The following is a 24,051-nucleotide window of genomic DNA, read 5'->3' as shown; positions in this document are numbered from 1 at the left end:
TATAAAACAGTACACAGTTTGTTCTATTAAAAACATTAATCTTGAACTTTACCCTTTCTGTTGGCATCTAATTTCCTAATGCTTTATGGGAAAAATATCTTCAATTACTTCTGGGTTTCTTTTTATAAGTCTTCTGTCCAGATGTTATCTGTCTGCCTCTGCATCCCTGAATTGCTCTTTTTAGTGCACTGTAATTCAGAATGGGTTTTGTGAGCAAGATTGCATTCACTGTCCAGGATGAACAATAAGTATAAATATCAAGAAAGAAATGTATGGTGCAGTTTTTACATGCCCTTTTCTAATGAGTTTTTTTTAATTACAGAGTAAAGAGATTTCATTTCAGCTTCATGAAGACTTAATGAAAGTACTTAACGAGCTTTACACAGTAAGTACAGTTACTTATTTAGCTTATCTTATACAAATTCCATATCAGACTACTTCTGTAAGCTTTAAGTGGTCTCTCATCAACTAAGTTACCCCCAATGGAGTTACTTATTTTTGTCTTTTACACAAGGCTAAACTATAATTTTGAAAAGACTACTTACTTACTTAAAATACATATGCTAATGCTTTCAGGATTACTCTTTACTTTCAACCCTTATTTTCCCCCCAGATTCTGGTAAGCCAATTTATTATAAGCTTTGTTGTTTATTAATGAGACATAGGTACTCAGAGTGTACCAGAGAAAACTTATTTTTCTGCGTTGTTTTTGTCCATGCTGCCATTTGTTTAGTTTGACTTGAGGACTGCACCCAGTAGAAAATCATAGGTGTTTGCCAATCCAGTGCTGTCTAAATGTTACTTATGTGCCCTTTCCCATCCCTGACTAGGATAAGTAAATAATGAAAAGAAAAACAGAGGATTTTGTAGACTTTCCATACCATTTAGAGAGATCAAGACAAAAAAACACTGTGAACATTCTGGCATGCTTCTGCTAATCTGTCAGAAAATCTGAGAGAACTTAGGTCTGAAACTATTTTCTTGTTTGAAACCCATTTACACAACTTGTTACTGCAAAACAATGTCTTGTCTACCTGATAACTATTTCCCCAGCTATTTTCTGAGGGGGTATGTTGTGAAAAAGAAAAGAAGCAATAATTACCCTTTTTTAAAAACACAGCTGTAGAATTAAGAAGAGTTGGTGATATGCATCTCTTATAAAAGCCTGTTGATTCCTGCTCATTGAGGAAGTTGCACATTTAAATTCTCTTTTTTTGTCTGGAAAAACTGAAACATATATGCTCCAGTACCCTGCATAACAGTCTCTAGACAGCTCTGTTCCCCATCGTCAAGATTTGGAGGACCATAAAAAAGCCTTACAATATTGATATCAAGAAACATTTGTGAAGTTTAGGAACCTATCAGTGATCACATCTCCACAGGCAGAGCTCAAACATTACTTTTGTGCATCTTGATGATTTTTCTTTTGACCTAGGGAAAATTGTGCAGCCGTCAGTGGCCGAGTTGAAGAACATCTGAACTCAAGAACAACTTAGGTGGCAAAAAGGAGATCCAAAGAAAATTAGACTTGTCTTTCTGCCCTGAGTTCTTTTGAATTGTTATGGACACAGATTCCCAAAGCCCTCCTTAAACTACCACCCCCCTTTTTCTTTTCATTCGGGATTGAATCATGACACCACAATTTTGTAGGGTGTGATACTGCAAAGCCTTCTTGACTGAATCCTGTAGTCAGTGAAGTGTTCTGGGGTCAGCTTCTGCAAAGTAGCGATAGCCACAGACAATTCATGCAGCTGCAGGGGCTCAGTGACTGCAGGAGCCATGGCACAAGTGGGACTTGAGTGCTGAATAAGCCCTGAAGATACAGTCTTGTTTCAATTAAACAGTTGCATAACTCCAGTGTCTGGCGAGGCTTGGGATTAGTGCCTGTGCTCCCAGGACGGGGAAACAGTGAAGCATGTGCTGAAATACGTTTCTGAAGTACCAGTGAAAATCTGCAGGAGTGGACTTGGATATTTTCAATCTTTTTCTTTGCACTAGTGCTCTGTCTTCACACTGATAACAATTAGATTTAATCAGATATTAACTTCCATACTATGGCTTCCAGTGCATGCTAATTCCTTTCTCGGAATTCAAGATTTATTTCTTAAATGGGAATATTTTTTACGTTATAATAATTCTGAATTTGTCTACAATTTGAGTCAGGCTGCCTGCTGCAAGATGGTTTCTTGGGATGGAATTTACTTCACATGATTTTCAGACATCTGCAGTGTATATACAAATATCTTAGCATGCTATAGGGGTTCCAGTTAAAGTCCCTGGAAATCTAATATGTGCAGATGAGACCACTTTAATCAGATGCAAGAATCTGCTTCAGATTAAGTGATCTGTACTGTTAACTTTATTGTCCAGCTTTTCATTGATTGCAAAGGGCAGCTGTACATGTCCACATTTAGCTAAATAAAGCCCACACATAATAAAGTGACAGTATGGTGCAGAGTAGCATCTGTTTCACTGCTTGCATGTTTAGAATGGTCATCATCGTATCTGTGTATTATGTCTGTTCTTGTACATAAAGAGAGAACAGTATCTAGACAGATGGGGACCTCTTGCACTGGTTTTTAATTCTTTATGATATTTCCTATGTAGAGAATAGGATCATACTTATCAGAACAAGTATTGACAGTTTTAATCTCCAGCAGCAATATTTCAGTCACAAAAAGGAGATGTCATCTTCTTGTTTGCCCCATGATTTATAGAGGGGGGGGAAGTTAAATAAAAACAAAAAACAAAACTACACATCATGTAAAGGATTGTTGAAAAAATAAGAACAGAAGCAGGTGACCCACAGCTTCAGAAGATGTTCTCAGAACAAAGCAGGATTATTTTGCTGGAATAATCAGAATTTTGTAAGGGAAATGTTAGTTTCTAATTTTCCATCTCTTCTGTGTAAAAGTTTTTTTAAATGTTACATTACATAGATTTTCTACATGTTTTATGACAAATAAGAAGGAATTTTAAAACTCTGTATTTTCAATTTTCAGTATTTTATGCATGGATTTTAAAATTAGGACTGAAAACATCATTCTAAAACCAATTGAATAGCTAAGCTTCATTTTGTATCTTTGTAAATTCAGTAAATTATGACTGGCAAGTACTTATAACTATGCCTGGTTTCTCCATGGCTGTGCCAGACAATATTTTCAGGTCTGCAGCATCCCAGCAGTTGCACTCCTCTCTTACTCTTTAGATAAGAATATAAGCTATAGAAACTACAGTGAGGGGGGATGGGGAAAGGGGAGCTCAGTTACTTGTGTGGGGTCACAGATAGGAGTTCTTCCTGGACAGGAAGAAAAGTTGGTCAGATGGAAAGCTGGAAAACGTTTGGTTGTATTTTTTTGTGAACTGATTGATTTAGAAATCCTAGACATTGACTTAAAGAGACAAGATTATTGACTTTGCAATAAATCATCTTTGCAACATAGAAAACTTCCCATTCAAACTCTTCTTCTGTTTCTCTAATCTAAAATACCTTGCCTTGTCAGATAAAGTACTGGTATGTAGCATTTGTATCTGAGTGATGGGGAGTGACAGGAAACAGAAGGTAGGCAGACTTTTGGCTTGTATTGGAGAGATGTCTTCACTGGACTTATTTAGGGGTCAGGACATATTCAAAAGTGTCCTCTAAAGACATCAGGAAAGTCAGAAGTTTGCTAAAAATACAGAGCTGTTCCAGTAACAAGGCTGAGGGCAAGTGGTGGAGAAAAGTGATGTACATCATAAAAGTATATCTTCATGTCTCCCACTTGACTTTCCAAATTAATCCTACTGGCATCACACATTTCGCAAGCAATGCAAATATAAAGCTCTCAGAAAAATGAAAAAGTAGGGACAGTCCAAAGCAGCTTGGATGTTAAAAAAGACAAGACTGCTATGCCACTTGCATTTTCCATTGATTTATTTTACTCTTTAAAAATCTTGGCTGTTTAATTTCTCAAGGTAGTTGCTGCCAGATTTTCTTTTTTTCTTTACTGAAATAACACAGAGTCTGAATTCTCTTTAAAAAGTTAAGTGCAGTTTACTGAGGCACATCAGAGATCTGAGAAGGTGGAATTGGTAATCCTGCATTGATTGTAATATATAAGTAACAATACCTAAAACCGTATCAGAGTTTGACTTGGAAGTGAGTAAACAGGATGCTGACAACAGCTTATACTGGGCCCATTTAACTGCTAGAGGCCACTGGTGTGGTAGAATTGGCATAAGATTTTACTTATTTCTTGTGCAGAGCACTAACTAACGCAATTTAATTAAATCCTTGCAAACTGTACCTTCTAAGAACTCACAGCTTTGCAGAGACAATTCTAAAACAATTCAAACATGATAAATGCACTGGGGATGAGCTATTGTTCCAGGAAATTCCTATTTCCTGACAAACACTATGAAAAAGCTCTTAATTATGCAGTTTTATTATAAAAATAAAGTACATGTTAACACAGTAATTTCAATAGATTTTTAACTCTGTAACTTTCAGTCTTGCCTTGGTTTGAGTTTTCTAGAAAATAAGTATTCGTGTAGAGAAGGAAAGCCAGTCCCCTGCTATGGGAACATTCTTCATTAATAGCCTATAGAAGTACAGCACTAATTACTGTCTTGTTGATGGATTTGCCTAGATAACAACTGTGGCGTTAAATAAAATAATTATCTAAGGATGTACTCTAGTGTGCCCTTCCTTGTGATAAATATTATCTTCTGCCTTAAGCCTATTTGCTGAGCTCTTAGGAATGATGCTGAAACTTTGGCACACAAATTGAGATGTTTATACTACTAAGTGAACAGTCTGTCACCTACAAATGTGAGAGTACATAGTTAGGGTAGCATAATCTTTTTCATCTGCTTGTAGTCTGACACAGTCATCTGACAGAAATATATATTTTATATCACTGTATCAGCAGAATAAACCTGCTAAATTAAAAGGAGATAAACTCAACATTTAATTTTAGAAAGGTACTAGTATGCATTTAACAATGCTGGTTCACTATGGTGGAGAAATGCAGCAATATCATGGTAACAGTTCAGTACCTGCAAAATTAAAACCTTGCTCTCTTTTTTCAGTGCATACTTGATGGCTGATCAATAAGCACTTTGGACTCTAACTAAAGTCAGTTCTGTGATGGATACTCTCACAGATGGTCTGTCAGTTCAGCAGCTTGGTGGACACTTGAGAAGCATTACTGCTTGTTTCATTATATTATTCATAGTTTGAATTACAGATCTGTGAATCTCTTGCTTGTTCACAGATCAGAGGCCTACAAATCTCAGAATTTTTCATATGATAAGTCTATTTAGGAAAGCCTAAGAGTGCTAGAGTGTTTAACAATATCTAACAGTCTTAAAAACTCCAAGGCAAAAAGATGAGATAGTTTTAAGGGAAAGAATTATATATGCAACTTAACTTGCAAGTTGTAAACTAATTGAGGAAGTAGGCACTGAAATACTTGGAAGCCAACTCCCTAGCTTATTCCCATTTATTTTTCCATACATGTCTCTCTAATGCTTTCTCAAATTAAGTTCAGCTGCTGCAATATCAGCTCTTAAAAAAGGATTGAAATGAAAAATCATGAAAAAGTCTGAAAAATCTTGAGTTTTCCCTAAAGGCTTGCAAAATAATGATGTCACTAGTGCATGAGATAAGCAGTGTTATCAAGGTAACAGACTGGACAGGAGTCACGTGCATAGGCTGATCACTGCTCTTCATAGAGTATACATTGATTCCTAAGCCAGTGAGGCTTGGGTAGGACTGACTCTAACTGATGTCCAGCCCTGTGAATACAGAGAAAGGGCTTCTTTTTAAATTTTAATTATTGGAAACCCTTTGTACCAAGAACTAGTGCAGAGTTTGTTGTGAGAACATGGATTTCAAGTAGATATATTGGTTTTGCATGAAGGCTATGAGTTCCATGTAGTTCTCCCACAAAACTTGCCTGTCAATCACTGTAGAGGTAGACACTCTGGGTTTGGTAGCATGTGCTGTAGGCAAGTGGTGAGAAATACTCCTTTGTGATGTGAAGCTAGTGGAGTCAATGTGGAGACATTGGTGAGAACAGTGATATACCTGTACTCCTTCAAGGGATGCTTCTTTCAACAAGGAGGCAAGCTGAAGTGTCAGCCACTGCAGAAGGATGTTTATGCCTAGTCTGCTAGTCTGTTAAAAACTTCAATGCTTACTGCTTTTGGCAAGCAGAACAAATCCTTGTTTCATTACTTAGGTGCTTTGAGATGCTGTTAGAAAACTCTGAGATGTATTTGATACAGAAACACAGAATATGCTGAGTTGGAATGGACCCACAAGGATCATTGAGTCCAGCTCCTGGCCTTGCATAAGACCATCTCTAAGAGTGACATCAGGTTCCCAAGAGTGTTGTCCAAACGCTTCTTCAACTCAGGCAGGGCTTGGTGCTGTGACCTCTTCCCTGGGAAGTCTGTTCCAGTGCCCAGCCACCCTCAGGGTGAAGAACCTTTTTTTAATATCCAACTTAAACTTCCCTGACAACTTCAGGCCATTCTCTCAGGACCTGTCACTGGTCACCACAGAGAAGAAGTGTTTGCCTCTCACGAGGAAGTTGCAGATGGCAATGAGCTCTCTCCTCAGTCTCCTGTTCTCCAGGCTGAACAGACCAAGTGACCTCAGCCGCTCCTCATACAGCCTCAAGGCCCTTCACCATCTTTGTTGCCCTCCTTTGGGCACTCTCCAATAGCTTTATATCTCTCTTCTATTGTGGCTCCCAAAACTGCACACAATACTCAAGGTGAGGCTGTCCCCTCCCTTGCCTGGCTGGTGATGCTGTTCCTGATGCCTCCCAGGACATGGGTAGCCCACCTGGCTGCCAAGGCACTGCTGACTCATATTCAACTTTCCCTTGACCAGGACCCCCAGGTTCCTTTCCATGGCACTGCCCTCCAGCCTCTCATTCCCTAGTCTGTCCATCCAGGGTTGCCCCATCACAGGTGCAGAGTACCAGTACCTTTCTTTGATGGATTTCATGAGGTTGGTGATTGCCCAGTTCTCTTAATTTGTCAAGGTCTTTCTGCAGGGCCTCTCTGCTTTGGAGGGAGTCAGCAGCTCCTCCCAGTTTTGTATCACCTGTGAACTTGCTTAATATTCCTTCTAGTCCTTCATCCAAGTCATTAATGAAGATGTTGAAGGGCACAGGACCCAAGATAGCCCTGCAGAATCCCACTAATGGCAGGTCACCAGTCTGATGTCACCCCCTTCACTCTTGACTGTGCCCAATGAATGGGCCAGTTGCTCACCTATCACATGGTGTGTTTATCCAGCTGTGTGCTGGACATTTTATCAAGAAGGATACTCTGAGAGACAGTACTGAAAGATCTACTGCAATCCAAGATTACATCAACTGGCATCCCTTTTCCATAAAAGGAAATCAAGTTTGATCAAGAGGACGTCCATCTCATGGAGCTGTGCTGGCTGTGACCAGTGGCTGTGGTGTCTTTCAGGTGTTACTCAATACTTCCCTGAATAATCTTCATAGCTTTACCAAGCACTGAAGTGAGATTGACAGACTTGTAGTTTCCAGGGTCCTTCTTCCTGCCCATCTTGAAAACTGGGGCAGTATTTGCCAGCTTCCAGTCAGTCTGGACTTCACTAATTCCCAAGACCGCTCGAAAACTGAGAGAGAGGTTTTGTGATGTCATCAGCCAGCTCTTGGAGAATTCTTGGGTTAATTCCATCAGGGCTCATAGTTCCCTCTTCAGGCAGGGTACACAATATAGCAACTTTTCTAGGTGGTAAGACACATGACTTGTCCCACCAACTAAAAAGTCTCTAGAGATGTCACAGAACAAAAGATAAAAAATAAAAGCAAACACCTCTAGCCTCATGTAAGGAAACGCTTAAAAGATTTGAATAGAAAGGCCAAGAGAAAAGGGCACAGCCTTGCTTTTAATTTCCTTTCCCTGTCATTTCTAATAAGAGCCATATCACTTGCTGTGCTTCTCTGTTTTATTATATAAACCATTTCTTTAAAAAGTCCATTTCTTCTCTTTGCAGAAATTCTTTTGTTTCCGTGTGGCTGTATGAATCAAGCTCCCTGGGTACTGATTATCAACAACTTTAATAGTGCCTTTGGAACAGTGCAGGATATAGGAGACTGAAAATGCTGTTTGGTTAAACTGGGAACCTTGCAGACCTCAGCCCTGTGGGCTTGCCTTCTCTTCCTAACCCAACTTTGTCCATCTCTGGGGGTTTTTTCTGCCTCATGTGTGCAGATGTGAACTGGTGGGGCAGCAGCTGTTCCCAGAGGGTGTAGGCAGTGTTTGGGCAGGGAGCTCTGCACTCTGCGTGGGCCTTGGAGCACAGTGTGCTATAGAGGAGCAGCAGCAATAACACTAAGTCCTGCTCCTGGCAGTTTGGGTTTTTTCACCACAGAGCTGTAAGCATATGTTTCTTAAAATAAAAACAGGGCAACTTTTTTAGTGCTTATCTCCAGCTGCTTTACCTTACTACAGGAAGCTGGTGAAGAGTTGCCTGTTTCATTTTTAATATCAGTGGCATCAGTCTTAAGTAATGACATACACAGTTATGGTGTATAGCATACATTGTTATGCAAAATTGCATCTCTCTGAAAGTGTCTGTCTTTCTGCTGCACAGGATCTGAAATAAGCATCAATTCAGTCACCCACTGGCATGGCATGCAGTTGGTTTGTGTTGATCCATGCTAAGATGTGCTGTAGTGAATTTGCAATATCTAGCTGTAGTGTTCCCTGTTTTGCCACTCTATGGATACTCCTTAGACTGTATCGAACCTAACCACTCAGTTACAAAAAGTACACTCTTCCCAAGGGAATATTTCAAGGCAGCGTCACAAAATTGGTCTCCTCCATGGGTCACACAAGCAGCTGGTTTGATTCCTCCCTGCCTGTGTGTCCTTTGAGATGTGAATGGTCTGCATGGCCTCCACCCAAAGATTATACCTGCTGGTGAGAGCTCTGGCACCCTTTAGAAGAAGAGAGGAGGCCTCTGGCTGCCTGAGGATGCCTTCCTGCTTTGTTCAGTGTTCTAAACTTAACACCACAAAGAAACAAAAAACAAAAGACTTGGGAAGGCAGAAAGATGCTTCCTTTGTTGGAAGTGGGCAGAGACAGCCCTACCCAGCAGAGGTGGGGAGTTTGTGATGGTTGCTGTCCATTACACAGCATTCAGGCTGAGGGTTTTCTTGCTTGAAGAAGAAAGGGCAGACTGGGCTAAACCAGTCCCTTTCCTCTTTGTGGCCTGTGCAAGCAATGTATTTGCATACTGTGAACCCAAGCTCTCTCACCTGCAGACCCAGCATGTATGTTGAGGAGAGATGCCTTTGGGTCTGTGGTGAAAACATTGCACAGGTTCACAAGTTCATGTATCAGGCAGCTCCTTCTTCAGTTCTCATCTGGTTTTATGTCGGGCTCAGTCTGCTGGCTGTGCAGTGGGCAGACACTTCTTTCCAGGCCATGGACAGCCATCCAGCAATCCGAGGATTTGCTCCCAGGCAAAAGCGTCCCATTCCCTCTCCTTCCTTCCCCTTTCCTCAGTGCTGAAGGGATCCTTCTGCTTTCAAAGAATCAGTGTCCACAGCCAAGCTGTTATTTAGCCCAAAAGATAGTTACGTATCAGATAGATCTGGTACTGACACATTTCGTTTTGTTGTTTGATATTTTAGATTTTTACTTGAAAACAAGAATACTGAAATTAAATAAGAATGGCTTTTGCTCTTTCCTAACAGAGAAATGAAAGAAAAAAATCCCTATTTGGAATACTATTAAATGAATCAGAAAAGAAAAATTCAGCCAAAAGTCCTCAATCTCCATTGGCAAAGAAACTTACCCAAGATTCATGTTTATAAGTCAACATTTTGCTCAAAGATCCTGTGATTTTTCTGTAGACACCTTTATATTTTTATTTTCTCCAATTCTCCTTTGACTCTTGCCTTTTGCAGGTCATGAAAACATACCATATGTATCATGCAGAGAGCATCAGTGCAGAAAGCAAACTGAAGGAGGCAGAGAAGCAAGAAGAAAAACAGATTGGGAGGTCAGGAGACCCTGTTTTTCATATTCGACTAGAAGAAAGGCACCAGAGACGGAGCTCTGTGAAAAAGATTGAAAAAATGAAGGAAAAAGTAAATAGTCCTTTTATTTAACTTCATTTGAAATAAATTCAGTGCGTTTCTGACATTTTTTGGCATGATACTAGACTAGAGAAATCCAGCTGGGAAATAAAATTAAGCAAGGTACACATAATAAACTAGCAGTGGGTTATAGATAACTTGACACAATTTCAGTTCATATAGGGGAATACTTCGTTCCCAATATAATTATTGCTATAAAGTTTGTCACATTTGAAAGGAAATACTAAGTTTACACTTTGTATTGTATTTGTTGTATGTGTAACAGGCTGGAAATTAAGATTCTTTCTTGTTACTTGGAATGTGTGCTTGAATTGTTACCATTTCTGCTGCATACTAAAAATGAAGTAATTAAAATACATTAATATGCAATGTCTTTCCTAGCGTCAAGCAAAATATTCTGAAAACAAGCTGAAATCCATTAAGGCCCGTAATGAATACCTGCTCACCCTTGAAGCAACTAATGCTTCTGTTTTCAAGTATTATATTCACGACCTTTCGGATTTAATCGATGTAAGTATTGGCATATTTGTATTTATGTTTATTCTGTTCAGGAATGATACTTTTTTTCCTTTTTAAAGGGAATATATTTGACATATGGATTGCTCACAGTGCACTTGCTGTTTATAGTATTGTATGATACAATCAGAAGTTTTTCCCTTATTTCCACAAAATAAAGTGCCAGTAAGATGCTGAACCCATTCCTTTAAAGTTCTAGCATTGTGTTTGCTCCTCATGTGTCAGTAGAAAATACAACAGTTCCATTATGCACAGTCTGTGGGATTTAAGTATTTTTACAAGATAAACTTCTTAAGTGGTCATCTAATGGTATTTAATTCAAAAGAAGCAATTTCTTCCATGTTTTCAAAATTCTTCAGCTTCATTCGTTTAGTCATTGAATCATACATACAGTGGCTTCTTACTCCTACTTCATGCAGTCTGACTTCAAATCAATCCTGTACTTTATACTGTCGGCACACTTGTTACTTATTCTTAGTAAGGGTTTGTATGAGAACATCCTAAAGGACGAGGTTATACACTAATGTTGGCTTGTGCCAGTATTTTTAGTCTCCTGTATTACTGACATTTTTACATGATGCAGAGGGAGCATCCTGCACCCTTATCACATCCCACCCTCTTTGTAAGCTGACCATATGTGATAGAGAAAATACAGAGATAGCAAACACAAGCCCCAGAACATTCATTCACTTGTAATGTCAGGTTAAATAGCTTAGTGGGTCCACCTCTACGGCCCATTTGAAATTCTAAATATTTGAATATGCTTGCTACTGCAACAGTAACATATGTTGCATGCAATAGTAAACAACATTAATATAAAGCTATGGTTTTTAATGTAGAGTAAGTTATTACAGAAATTGACAAGAAGTGTCACTTTTCTACTGACTGGAGAAGCAAAGAAAGAGAAAGGGAAAAATACCTTCTTGAGATCAGTGGACTAAAATAGCTGCATATACCATGTTTTATTATATGTCGTCTAAATACTGGTAGAAAACAAAGTTTTCTTTGTAATTTCTAGTTTTTCTAGAATTTTTAAAATCTTGCCTGATTTTGTTACAATTTTTCCCTTTCAAATAGTTTTGCTTCATTTCTTTCTTGCTTTCCTACAAAAGATGGCAGTGAATCTTTTTCATCTTTTCAATGTTTTTTTCTGTCTCTATTTCAGCATCTCTTTTATTCCTTTCCTAGTTGCTACTGCATGATTACTCCTGATTTCTTCTGGTTTATTCTGTTGCCTGTCCTTGTCTAATCTGTATCCATCCACTTGCACAACTTGCTCCACTCTTCTAGGCTGCCTGGGCAATGAAAGCATTTACCAGGACCAGATTTACCAGGTGGACGATTAGGTCAGAAAACCACCCTCTGGGGTACCCCCCAAGTGAGAAGCTGACCTTACCTAATGGATGATTTTCCTGCTACTGCTTAAAGGATGGCAGATTTTTGGTCAGTATTTAGGGCATGTTTCCTACATGTGAACTTCATTAATTCTTCGTGGATTCTGGAAGGAAGGAAAAATCCCTTTCTTTTTGTTTCCATTGCCTTCACCCCTTTGGAAGCTGGATAGATGCTCATTTTGTCACCTCTCCTGCCTTCCCTTTCAGAGTTCACATTTCTCAGAGAATGTCTCCAGTGTGTGTTTCTACTTGGTCAGAACCTTATCAAGCTGGAAAATGCATGTGATTTTTACCCACTTCAGTGATGTCCACAGAGGTTTCTGTAGCAGTGAAAACTGAGGAGAGGAACCACAAGCCTGGAGGTTTACTAAGAATTGTGAGGGGAGGAGAAATGAAGCTTTCTGTCCTTACACACACAGAGCTAACACTCACTGGAGTTAGTGTATGTAAAGGTATTTAAACAACCATGTAGACTAGAGTTTCCTAACTGCTAGTTTTTAATAAAAATATACATTCCACAATATTTAGTAACACAGAAAAGTACTATCTACTCTGCCTGTCTTTTTGAAAGCCATGGACAAATGTACACAATAATATTCTTTTGGCAAAATGGCTTGAGAAATTACTCTTCCCTAAGGAATTTAAATGGAAAGTCTAGCTGCCCTTTGCATCACTCTTTTGTAAGAGTAGGCTGTAAACATGTGCAACCAGAATTTGCTTCAGAGCTAATTTAATCCAGTTGTGAGCTTGTTTAAATGAAGTGTCTTTCAGACATTTGTATTTAATCAGAATATGCTGTGAAAGCATTGGTATTTAGACAGTGTTTGCCACTTGACAAAGGAAACTCTTTTTGTAAATGCAAGAGTCTTGGCAAGATTTTGGAGTTGTATCATTGGAATGTACAACATGTTTCCCAGTGGCCATATGTTGCAACAGTCCAGACTACTTCATTCTGTAAATCTGGTAATGTCACGGTACAGTTTGCAGTTTTCAGAGCAGTGGTGACAATTTCATTCTTTGTCCTCTCTATTTTGTCACAATTTGCTTGTCTGACTTCCTGTGCTTCCCTGAACTCTCTCTCATTGCCTGTACAGAGGGGATTGCCTCTCCTCTGTGTCTGAATTCCAGTTAACATGGAAGAATGTAGATCTTCCCAAGCTGTTGGTGTTGCCCGTAAATGAAATGGAATGTTTTCCTATGTTAGTGAAAAATATATCTGATGAAAATGGCAAAAATACATGCAATAATGTAGTAAAGTGCTCCATAATTTTTTTTCTAAGAAGGTGGAGGGGGATAGTAGAACTACTAATTTTTACCAAAAAAACCCAAAAAACAAACTACTTTCCATTTGGATTCCACTGCATTTTCCACATATGAGACTTATATTGAAAATCCTAAATTGCTGTTCCCCATCTGAACTCAGTCTGAACTGTTCAACTCTGTCATTTCATTAACAGAGCTCAGGGCTTCTGACTTAAAATTATGATGTGTTGCTCATTTTAAGCTCTTGTGATAAAAGCAATATAAAAACATTGCTAGAGTCTTAGCTGGATGATTTAATGCATTTAGTGAGCTGACAGATGAGACTAACATTTGCAAAGAAGCAGAGAGATAAACAGGATTTGATATGCACAGTGTATTTCTGTCCTCTGCATATTGTACTAGAGGAATTTGAATTTTCTGTTAAATATTTCTTCTCTGCTGACTAGAGTGGGATCTAGTTCAAGTGCAGAACAGAATTAGTTTTGGTTTTTTTAATTTGTACCTGTAAAAAACAATAAAGATTGGCTGAATTAAATAAGATTTACCTAGTATGCCAAAATTTTTTAAGATTTTGAATTTCAGAGGAACAACAGACTATACACTGCTGCCAGTCTGACTGTTGGTGCCAGCATCTGTCCATATGGCACATACTTTTACTCATTTACATTCATTAAATTTGTCTGAATATAAGAAGAGGGTAAGGACTTTTTTTCAGACTTACTGTGCAATTGTATGATCTGAAAATAAATACTAGGAAATAGTGATCAAAACAACTTTACTGTTGCTCTGCTGCTGAAATAAATAAAATATTAATGTGGTGGTCTTTCTTAAAGTGGAGTTTCTGAATCTCTAATTGCTGTACGCATGTTTTGGATCATTAAGAAGTTAAGGAACATTTAGCTATTGTGAACTTAATTTATTCTGCAAAGGTTCTTTATTAATCATTCATAAAGCCAAGTTTAAAACTAGGGTAAAGTGTGTGCAGCTCACAATCTATTACGTAAGTCCTCATAAATATGTATCCTTAGATCCCTTTGATTTGAATGTGGATGTCTGTGTACCAGAATACTTAGAAAGTGACTTATTCAGAGATTAGGGCTTTTTTATTCATTTCTCTCTCCGTTGACATTAGAATTTTATTACTATTCCTGAAACAAAATTAAATGAAATAAGAGCAGCTTGGTTTGGTTGAAGCTCTGTGCTAAGCACTGCAGTTGGTTTTGTTCAAGCCTAAATATACTCTGGGGTACAATAAAGGCAGTAAATGCCCTTGAGACTGCTTCAGATTTAATTTCATACAAGAATAAAATGCAAATTACAAAATTAATTTTTCACACTTATCCCAAATGCATCCTTCATCTCCCTTCACTTTGCCCTACCAAAAGTCTTCATGAATCCAGAAATGCAAACAAACTCTTAGTCTCTGACTTCCTTCTGTTATTTTTCATCTTCATGTCTTACTGCACCAAGTGCAGTAAAAATCTCATCAAGTAAAATCTCATCTCTCTAGCCCACAGATAGGCAGCAGATCCGTGGGTAGATAACCACCCTGCCTGTACCCTCAGTGTGCTGACTAGTTAACCTCCAAGACTCCTATTTATTTTGGTTGACACTGTGGTCGCTCACGTGAACTGTGGAAGTCTTTCCACAAATCTACAGATTTTTTCCTGAAAATCATGTAAATACATGTGTGCGCACGTGTGTGTGTGTATAGACAACTCTCTTTTCTAAACTATCTTTCCAGCAGGTGAAATCAGTACATTTCTTTCTGGGTAACCAAGATACTGTGACACAGCTGTTTTCTTATTATGATCTATGTCTCCAAATTTTGGGGAAAGTGGGCTATGGCCTTCCAGAATTAAGAGTTGTGATGTCTGAGTGTTTAATTTTGCTTTTAAAAAATAACTTCCCTCATACAAATTGTATTTTTACATAAGTAATTGGAGCAAAATGCCAAATTCAGATGTTTTTAATTCCATTCAAAGAGATACTTGTGATAAGGCATTAGTTCAGCATCTGCATTTAATTTTTGTTTTCTCTGCTGGCATTGGCATTGCAAGAAAATGCCTTAGCCTGGCAGGATACTCTGCTTCACTTGAAAAATGTCTTGTGTGAGGGGCCATATTTGTTGCCTTGTTCAGCTGTCCTCACTTGCCAAAGATGATCGTGGTGATACTGGCTGTGTAGATTAAGGGTTAAACAATGAAGTTGTGTCACAGCATAAAGGTTGCAATCTTATATTCCAGCTTGAAAAAAAGCTGCATCAGAAACCCACATGGCTCTAATTGTAAATCAATATGCTTTCTAGTAATACTCAGATTAATCCACTAGAGCCAAAATTCAGGCTGTAGTTTTATAACACATGGGTAGTTGGCAATGCTAAACCTGGCATTGCCCTCTATTTCTAATTCCTTTTCAGTTTAATCTTCCATGAGGTCTCTCTGAAACTAATGCACATGAAATAAAACAGCTGTCCCAATTCACTTTCTTATCAGCACTTTTAGTCTGTCTTTTTCATCCAAGATAGTGAATTAAATATGAGATCTGATTTGACATAGAACAAGAGAAAAACACCAAGAGACTTTCTTTTAGAAATAGTATTTTTGAGGCTGGTGTTATTTGAAATATAGATGCACCTCAGTATAAAAGTTGAGTGGCTGTTTGAGTAAGTGTAACACAAATTTCCATTTTATAAATGCAAAAGAGAGAGGTTAACATATGTGTGTTTGATTGAACATGACATCTTTTTCTTTTTCTTTGAATGGTTCAGCATCATTTTTTGGAGAGCCAGTGGCCTATTTGCAGTCACTACCTGGAGCACTTGCTAGGAATGAAAACTTACTCTTTCTGGAAGCTTTGTTCTGGATAAAACAGTTCTCTGTTAGATTTCAGAAAGCAGCTCCTTCGCTAATCATTACCTTACCTAAGTCAAGGTGTGGAGTGTTTCATTCCCTTCTACACACAGGTTTTGGTATGGTAAATAGGTTGAAAGCTCTTTCCTTTAGTGTGTACAACTCTGTGTTGGTCCCCCTCTCTGTCTCTTTCTTTCCTTTTTCAAGTAAGAGGAAAGGGAGGGGAATGTGGTCCCATGAGTCCTGTGGGGTTTGTAGTAGCTGTGAGGGAAGTACTTATAGAAACAGTGCATATATGCATATAGGGTACAGTGGACTGAATTCAAACCCAGCTCCATGGTTACCTTGCAAGTCCCGCAGGGATGGATGACTTTAGGCTGTGGGAGGGCATTGAGGAGGATTGACTGGGGACTGAGGGATGCCCTAAAGCAGAGTGCTTTGACTGCTCTGGCCAGGCCTTGGCCTCTGGTTGGGGAAGGTCTCACCTGTGTGAATAAAGAGCACTGCTTTGTATGCAGCTGTTAGCAAACTGATGTTCCACTGTTGAGGTGAGATCTCCCCTTACCTGGAGGCTCACTGAGCAGAAACTGAGGGTATTTACTGTACAATGTAGGGAAACAATCAGTTGCTGTGACATTTTTAAAATACATTCAGCTGTTCCCTAAAATATTAACAAAACATGAATAATGCAAACTGAGGATGTTTAAAATTCGAGAACAAACACAACTTTATGTTTTACCAATTAGGTTTCAATTACATTCCATTTCGTATTAAAAAAAAGACATAAATTATGACTTTCTGAGTTCAGTAACATTATGTACATTGCTGGCTCTGTATGAGCTTGGGAAATAAAGTGTTTACATTAAATACATTTTTGTGATTAGGGAAAGGTGTTAAACCCTTCCTGTTGTATCAAAAAGCATTTTAGATGGATTGCTTATGCTCAATGTATTTGTGGAGGTTTTTGTTTGGGCACAAGCATGGCAAGCAGGAATTGCTTCAAGTTCACTTTGCTGCTGTCGTTAACTTAGATGACAGTTTAAATAGGTGATTCAGGGCTTACAGATGCTATTGATACTGAAAAGCCCACTTGTGTGTGGAGTCCTTGACTTTATTCATATAAATACAGTGCCTGCACTTCTATATCTGATAAGCAAACTGTCACACATGTGCACTTGATCTCTTTTCTAAAACTGTCCGTTAATCTTTGCAACAGATTGAGGATACTAAATACTTACTGTCTTGACCCCAGTAGTGTATTTTAATTAGAAGATATTTTGTTAAATACTTCAAAGATAGAAAAACTTCAGGGCAGAAAATTTTAGTGACAGTTTCAGGACTGTGATATTGGAATGGCGTTCCTCCTTATAAATTTGTTTTCTTTTCCCTTTGTTGTTTTTTTAGTGTTGTGATCTTGGATACCATGCTAGTCTCAACAGAGCCCTAAGAACATACCTTTCTGCAGAGTATAACCTTGAAACTTCCAGGCATGAGGGATTAGACATCATTGAAAATGCAGTTGACAGCTTGGAGCCACGCAGTGACAAGCAGAGATTCATGGAAATGTACCCCACTGCTTTTTGTCCACCAATGAAATTTGAGTTCCAATCTCATATGGGTGATGAGGTCTGTACACTGACAAGTATCCTCACAGTGACTGTTTCTGTATACCAGGATAGAGAATTTATCATTTACCAAACCCTTTTACAAAGGGTTTGGTAAAAGCTACCCAAAAGTCAGTGGATCGGCAATAACATTTTGCAAAACTTGCAGCACTGTCTGTTGCTTCAAAGTTCTCATATAAAAACTGTTTAGTGTTACTATATTCTGTATCACTCATAATGACATTACTATAAATTTTCTGGCCAGCCCATGCTCAGCCCAACACCAGTGTAAGCAGTGACTTTATGTCTTTACCACCTGCATCACTCAGAGTTTGTGACTGCTATTTGAGAGCTGTTACGGAGCCACTCTAAATTGTTCGTGCTGCAATACAGCCTTTTCCTCTTCTTCTTCCCCCATTTTATCATCTGGAGATTTCAAGCATACTGGGTACCCCAGCTGTGCCCTGTTTTGCTACACCAAAGGCCAGTAGCAAAGCAGAATTCTAAATGACCTATGTACATCTTCTTTTCTGAAGGTAACTCCAGGGTTTGCATTTCTGTGTGATACAAAAGCAACAAAAAGCAAAGAGCAGACATACAAAAAGGCTGTGATCTTTGTTCATAAGCTGTAGTACATACTTCTACACCTTATAACACATAAATACTTTAAATTCAGATAGGCACATTTTATTGTCTGCCTTAACTTCTAATAGCTTTGGTAGGAATTCACCTAGTTTTAAGAAGAACAACGAAAGACTATTGACTGCTTTTTTTAATTACTTGCATCTTACTGCTTTTTTTTGATTCTTTGTTAGGTTTGTCAGGTCACTGCCCAGCAACCTGTGCAAGCAGAGCTTATGCTTAGGTATCAACAACTACAGTCACGATTGGCTACACTCAAAATTGAAAATGAGGAGGTAAGATCTGTGTCTGCAAGGGCTAAGCATTGAACATAATTTTCAGGAAGGTGTGGTATTTTCTACCATGCCAAAAGCATGTAAATGACCCTGAAGTGGCTCCAATCTGTAAAAGTGGTTTTCATTTTAAAAATCAAATAGTGGCACATATGCTAAGATAGATCCTCACCTGCTTTACAGAGGTTTGGAAACTTTGTTTTTTACCTGTCCATACATTCACATTATGGAGTACTACATTTTGCAGATGCTTCAGTGTAAACTTCTTAGATCACATATTTTTAAATTCTTGTGACAGAAGGCTACTGAGAGCAGTTATTGTCTTCATGCGCAACCTTTGTCCTGTCCTCAACTTGCTACTTCTGTAGTACAAAGAAATTGGAACTGTCTTTTGTGGTAACTGAGTCAAGATCTCTTACCCCTCAGCTACAGTTATTTATAAACATGACTAATGAATGCCTGTGATGGGAACAGCTCACCTAGCAAAATAAAATGCACTTTTTTTGTAAAATGTGGAAAAAACTATGCTCTTCCTTTCCCCTGCTCTGGCAGTGGAAATAAAATGCACTTTTATCACAGTTAAGGCAATGCTGAAGTCCTTCAGTTTAAATGAGAATCTGTTCCTAAAAGAAAATACAGAAATAATTTGATTTCTTCATGTATTTTTTACTGATAAGTTTTCAGGATGCCAGTTTTTCTCATTCTAGTGTGTATGTTGAATGTCTAGAACAAAGTATTCATGTCCATGAAACATGTACACTAGTCTTAAAAAAACCAAAACCGCTTGCATTCAGAAAGTCTCACAAGGTAACAAAGATGTAAGGAGAAAGATTATTTATTTAATTGAAATAAAGTTCAAGGGCATAGGGGGAGAAATCATGTTGGACAGGCGTGGAAGGGATATTTGCCTATATTGGAGTTGTGTGTAGAAATGTCTATGATTTGGTTGACCCACTAGAGACTCCATCTGAAGCAAAACTGGGAAGTTAATCATATCCTTGTGTAAAGTTATTGCACTGTGGAAACCACATCCCTCATCCACAGCAGCCGTACCTGGGTTTCCACTATGAGCTCTAGTGCTTCATAGTTTATAGGAAGGGCTGGGAGTTTGGTGTTAATTGCTCTTTCTCAAGCCCTCTCTGTTAATGATGTATTCCACTTCTGCAGTCTAAACATCACTGTGCCACTCATCATATCACTTGCACAGTAAGGGGTCACAGATATTTTTTCTTGGAAGATCTTGTTGTTCTGGCCAGATCCAGATCCCTGGATGTACAGATTCAATGTAATACACTGACCACATTTAGGAGAGCTGACCCTCCAGAGTAGAGAATCATCTTTATTGCCTCCCAGATTAGGGAACTTAATCAAATCATGTCACATTTCAATTCTAATCGCAAACAAATGCTTGAGTGCATTACAAAGCCAACACAAGAGTACATCTGTGTTTGTGGGTTAGACCATGGTAAAGCAGAGAACTAGACATGATACCTGTTACATAGATATCTGTTATAGCACACCTAACTTTTCACATTTGCACACCAGTTTGTTTGGGGAAGTGTGCCGGAGAGTTACTGTGAGTAATGAGCTTCCGTTCTAAGCTGTTCCTATATATATTTATCTGGCATTTGGCAAACTCTGCTTTTTAATACCAGGTTAAGAAAACAACAGAGGCTACCCTGCAGACAATACAAGATATGGTCACCATTGAAGATTATGATGTGTCAGAGTGTTTCCAGCACAGTCGCTCAACAGAGTCTGTGAAGTCAACAGTCTCTGAGACATACTTGAGTAAGCCTAGCATTGCAAAAAGAAGAGCTAACCAGCAGGAAACAGAGCAATTCTATTTCATGGTATGTTGGTTGCTTCCTCATTCATGTGATGCAGACCAAGCACCTGAAGTAAACTTTATCCAGAAGTTCCTGGAATTTATGTGTCATGCATAGTAATAGATTCATCTGCATCTCTACAGAAATTCAGAGAATATCTGGAAGGTAGCAACCTCATCACAAAACTTCAAGCGAAACATGACTTGCTGCAGAGGACACTTGGAGAAGGTAAATACCACACAATAAACTGAAAAGTGATTTCTAACTATACAGTGAACCTACTGAAATGCCAAAGATATGCAGGGGAAAAAAAATTACAAAACTTAAAGCTTAATTGTCCAGTAAACATAGATTTGATTTTTACCAGTCACAATTTTGGTGCAGTGGTAAGAGTACGCGCAATAAATTGATTTTATTTCTTCAACACAGACTTCCATTGCACAGATGTTTTGACAAATGACTCTATTTGGCAACAGAACTATTGAATGAAAAATCTCATGTCTGAAAGGAGAGCAACACAGTCAGTGCAGGTTGATTTAAGAGCTGTGACAAATGTACTGTTTCTACAGCCTAACAATTTCTGTTGACTTGAGGTTTTTTTAAGACTTGGGGGAGAGTGATCTTTTTAAAGCATACAAAATTATACAGGATGCATCTTGTACAATGGACTCACTAGTGCAGCATTTCTAACACATGAACACTAATGTCCTTGCAGCCTAAGAACTCTATGGAGCATTTATCAAAGGTAAAAGGTGAAATCCTGACCTCACTGTTGTCAGCAGTGAGTTTCTTACAGACTTAATTTAGTGTTGTTTTTTTACAAAGTATTTGCATTTTGTAAACTTAAGTGAAAGAAATGTTAATTAATAGCTCTGTATCTGTTGATTATCATTATTGCCCATTAAGTTATTCCATTATTAATAACAATAGCAGAGAATTATCTGTTTTCCTGAACACTCTCCACGGTTTTTAAAAAGTACATCTTGAAATCTAAACCAAGTCAGCAGAAGTAAAGATCAAATGAAGTAAAGCTGAATTAAGGCAGGAATGAATCACACACTATGCACAGCTCCAGCCTGTCTCTTACCAGCCCTCCCAACAGATACTTCCTCATGCACCGAAGGGAAAAGGGGAATTCCAGTACAAACCTTGAGGACTAGACACACAGAGTGGAACAGACTTGAGAGGAAGTGAGATTATACCACAAAGAATAAAAATCCTCTCCTGGAGCTTAAAGACTGTGATTTAAAGTTTAGACTCAAGAAAGGAAACCTGTTTGCTAAAAGAATGACTCTAAAAGACATGACAACTTACTTTCTTTTTACTGCCAAGTATCTGTTGCTAATCACATCTCTTCTTGCTTTTAATACAAAAGCTCAGATCCCCAAATCCCAGGGAGATGCCTGAACAACTGTTAGCAGTTCAGTGGCTATAACCCACAAACAAAGCCCCTGTCCAGGGAGTGACTGAGGTTGGGGATAGGACATAAGCAGCGTTTTCTTTCAAAACTGAACTGTAGAAGATAATAGCTGTTTCTAAACAGCTACCTATGTTACCTTGTTTTTCGTGGAAGTTTTCATTGAAAAGATTTTTGTTTTGAATGTGTGTGGTGAACATTTATTCACACAAAACAGTGTGCAGCTGACTTCAGTCAAAAAAGAGGGCATTTTTTCTTCTGCAAGCTCATTGAAATGTATTTGGAAAAATACAGTGAAAGAGAGGGCGATAAAAGGCAACAGAATCTGATGCATAAACCATGTTGGAAAAAAGTAAGGAAAGAATTGTTTGAAAGGAAACCTAAAGAAAAACTCAGCAGGGTGACCTAAGTGATAAATTGCCATTAGGCTCTGGGCCATTCTGCCATGCTGAGGCATGTTTGGACAATTCTGTTTGAAGAGTTCCCTGCTACACACCGTCTATAACCCCCACAGTTAATCTGTGTTGCTCACAGTGGTTTTGCACATATTTGTTGACCCAGCACCATAGCATGGCACATACAAATAATACCTCAAACATACACATTTACATACAAAGCTGATATTTGGAGTGAAAGCCGTCATTTTTACAGGTTAAAAAGTTCTAGTACTCGCTTCAGCTGAGGCTTGTCCTTCATTAAAATGCCCGTGCCTGGGATGGAGGACCTAGATTCTGAAAGTTTTTTTGAATGGGGAGGATTGAAAGGATCGAATTACAGTGGAATTAGGAATGTTATTGCTGTAGCTAATATAGAAATGAATTTGTAGGATGTGAGCTGCTCCCCTCAAATGGCCTTTTCTGGAAATTTTCATGTCAGCAAGACTGCAGACAAATAAGACAGTGTGTTGTGTTAAATAAAGCTAGGGAGAATGCGGGGAGAAGGAAAGGATTATCTCAACTGCAGGTTTTCCTTCGGCACCCTTTCTTGCTTTTATTCAAAACTCTACAGTGTAGGAATGTAGGCTGAATAGATCCAGGTTCCCATCTGGTGTCCACAATGTTGAAGCATTTGGCTTCTATTCTGGTTTATCACCTGCCTACTACAGTCTTGCTGTTTATGATACATATTTATGATCTGCACAGGGAAGATAGATGAAGTGCTCTATGCTGAATCTGCAGATACAGAATTGGAAAGTAGATAAGAAATGCTCAAATGAAGATACTAAACATAAGGAAGTACACTGATGCTCATATTAGTCCTGATCCAAAGGTTCATCTATTGAAAGAAGAAATTAACAAAGTAAAGGGAAATGCAAGAAAGTAAACAAGGAGTTGTAGAAGAAATTTCCCCTAAGGCAAAAAGACACCTTTTGCCCTAAACTGTCAAATATCAAAGATGTGTTTAAAATCTCCCAGGCACAATGTTTGTAACATGTTCTGTTTTACTAACATTTATTACTTATTTATTATTATTGAGATTTTTAGTCTCAGTGAATTTCCCTTAGTAACCTGAGTAGGGAGAAGTCCCTGGCTTACTCTTTTTCTGTCACAGGGTTATTTTTCTTACTCTCCTTTGATCTCTCTTTTACACCTATCTAAAATAGATGCCAACAAGATTCACATGTCTTACTGTCAGAGATTGTTCCCAGAGCTTTTTCTTTGTGCCGCTATCAGGGAATCCACACTTTTCTAGTACTGCAAAATATGTTTTCAGACTAAGGTATTCAGTACTGTGCAGTACTTTGCATTCATCTGAACACTGGCACAAAATACTGTGTTTTTCACATCACTGTTATTCATTCTTCCTGGAGTCTGAAAAGCTGCTTTGGTTTTGAATTGAGAAGTGTACTTAGACATAGCCCAAGTAAAGCTCAGAGTGATTTTCAGAGGTTGTATCCGTGGTTCTGTTCACTGGCATAGGTGTTTAATTCTTCCCTAATACCTTACTTGAACCTGTTAATAGTGAATTTTGTTTGCACTGTGTGTCACTTAACCCCTTTAAAGGGCTTCATAGTTTTGTCAGGATTTGATACAAAAGTATTCCAGTCATCTGCACAGTGCTCTGCCTCCTTAGCTGCTGTGATCTCTCAAGATATTAATAAATGCCTTATGGATTGCATA

The 24,051-nt window shown here is 38.4% G+C and overlaps 1 protein-coding gene across 5 annotated transcripts in view; it reads left to right on the top strand.

Moving 5' to 3' along the window:
* The window catches only part of SRGAP1 (SLIT-ROBO Rho GTPase activating protein 1), a 139,674-nt gene that overhangs the window by 78,144 nt on the left and 37,479 nt on the right, over nucleotides 1-24,051 (top strand). For all 5 annotated transcript variants that reach the window (XM_005519318.3, XM_088055030.1, XM_088055031.1 and 2 more), the window contains exons 4-10: nucleotides 323-385; nucleotides 9,951-10,133; nucleotides 10,524-10,652; nucleotides 17,572-17,793; nucleotides 18,587-18,688; nucleotides 20,341-20,538; nucleotides 20,658-20,742. In XM_005519318.3, coding sequence (XP_005519375.1) covers nucleotides 323-385; nucleotides 9,951-10,133; nucleotides 10,524-10,652; nucleotides 17,572-17,793; nucleotides 18,587-18,688; nucleotides 20,341-20,538; nucleotides 20,658-20,742 — 982 coding nt within the window. The remainder of the gene's footprint in view (nucleotides 1-322; nucleotides 386-9,950; nucleotides 10,134-10,523; nucleotides 10,653-17,571; nucleotides 17,794-18,586; nucleotides 18,689-20,340; nucleotides 20,539-20,657; nucleotides 20,743-24,051) is intronic.

This window comes from Pseudopodoces humilis, chromosome 5 (assembly GCF_049639895.1).
Source record: "Pseudopodoces humilis isolate 2021_Gansu_Grassland_sample_001 chromosome 5, ASM4963989v1, whole genome shotgun sequence".
NCBI lineage: Eukaryota > Metazoa > Chordata > Aves > Passeriformes > Paridae > Pseudopodoces > Pseudopodoces humilis.
Note: the sequence above shows the minus strand (reverse complement) of the source record. Positions and strands in the feature narration are given on the sequence as shown.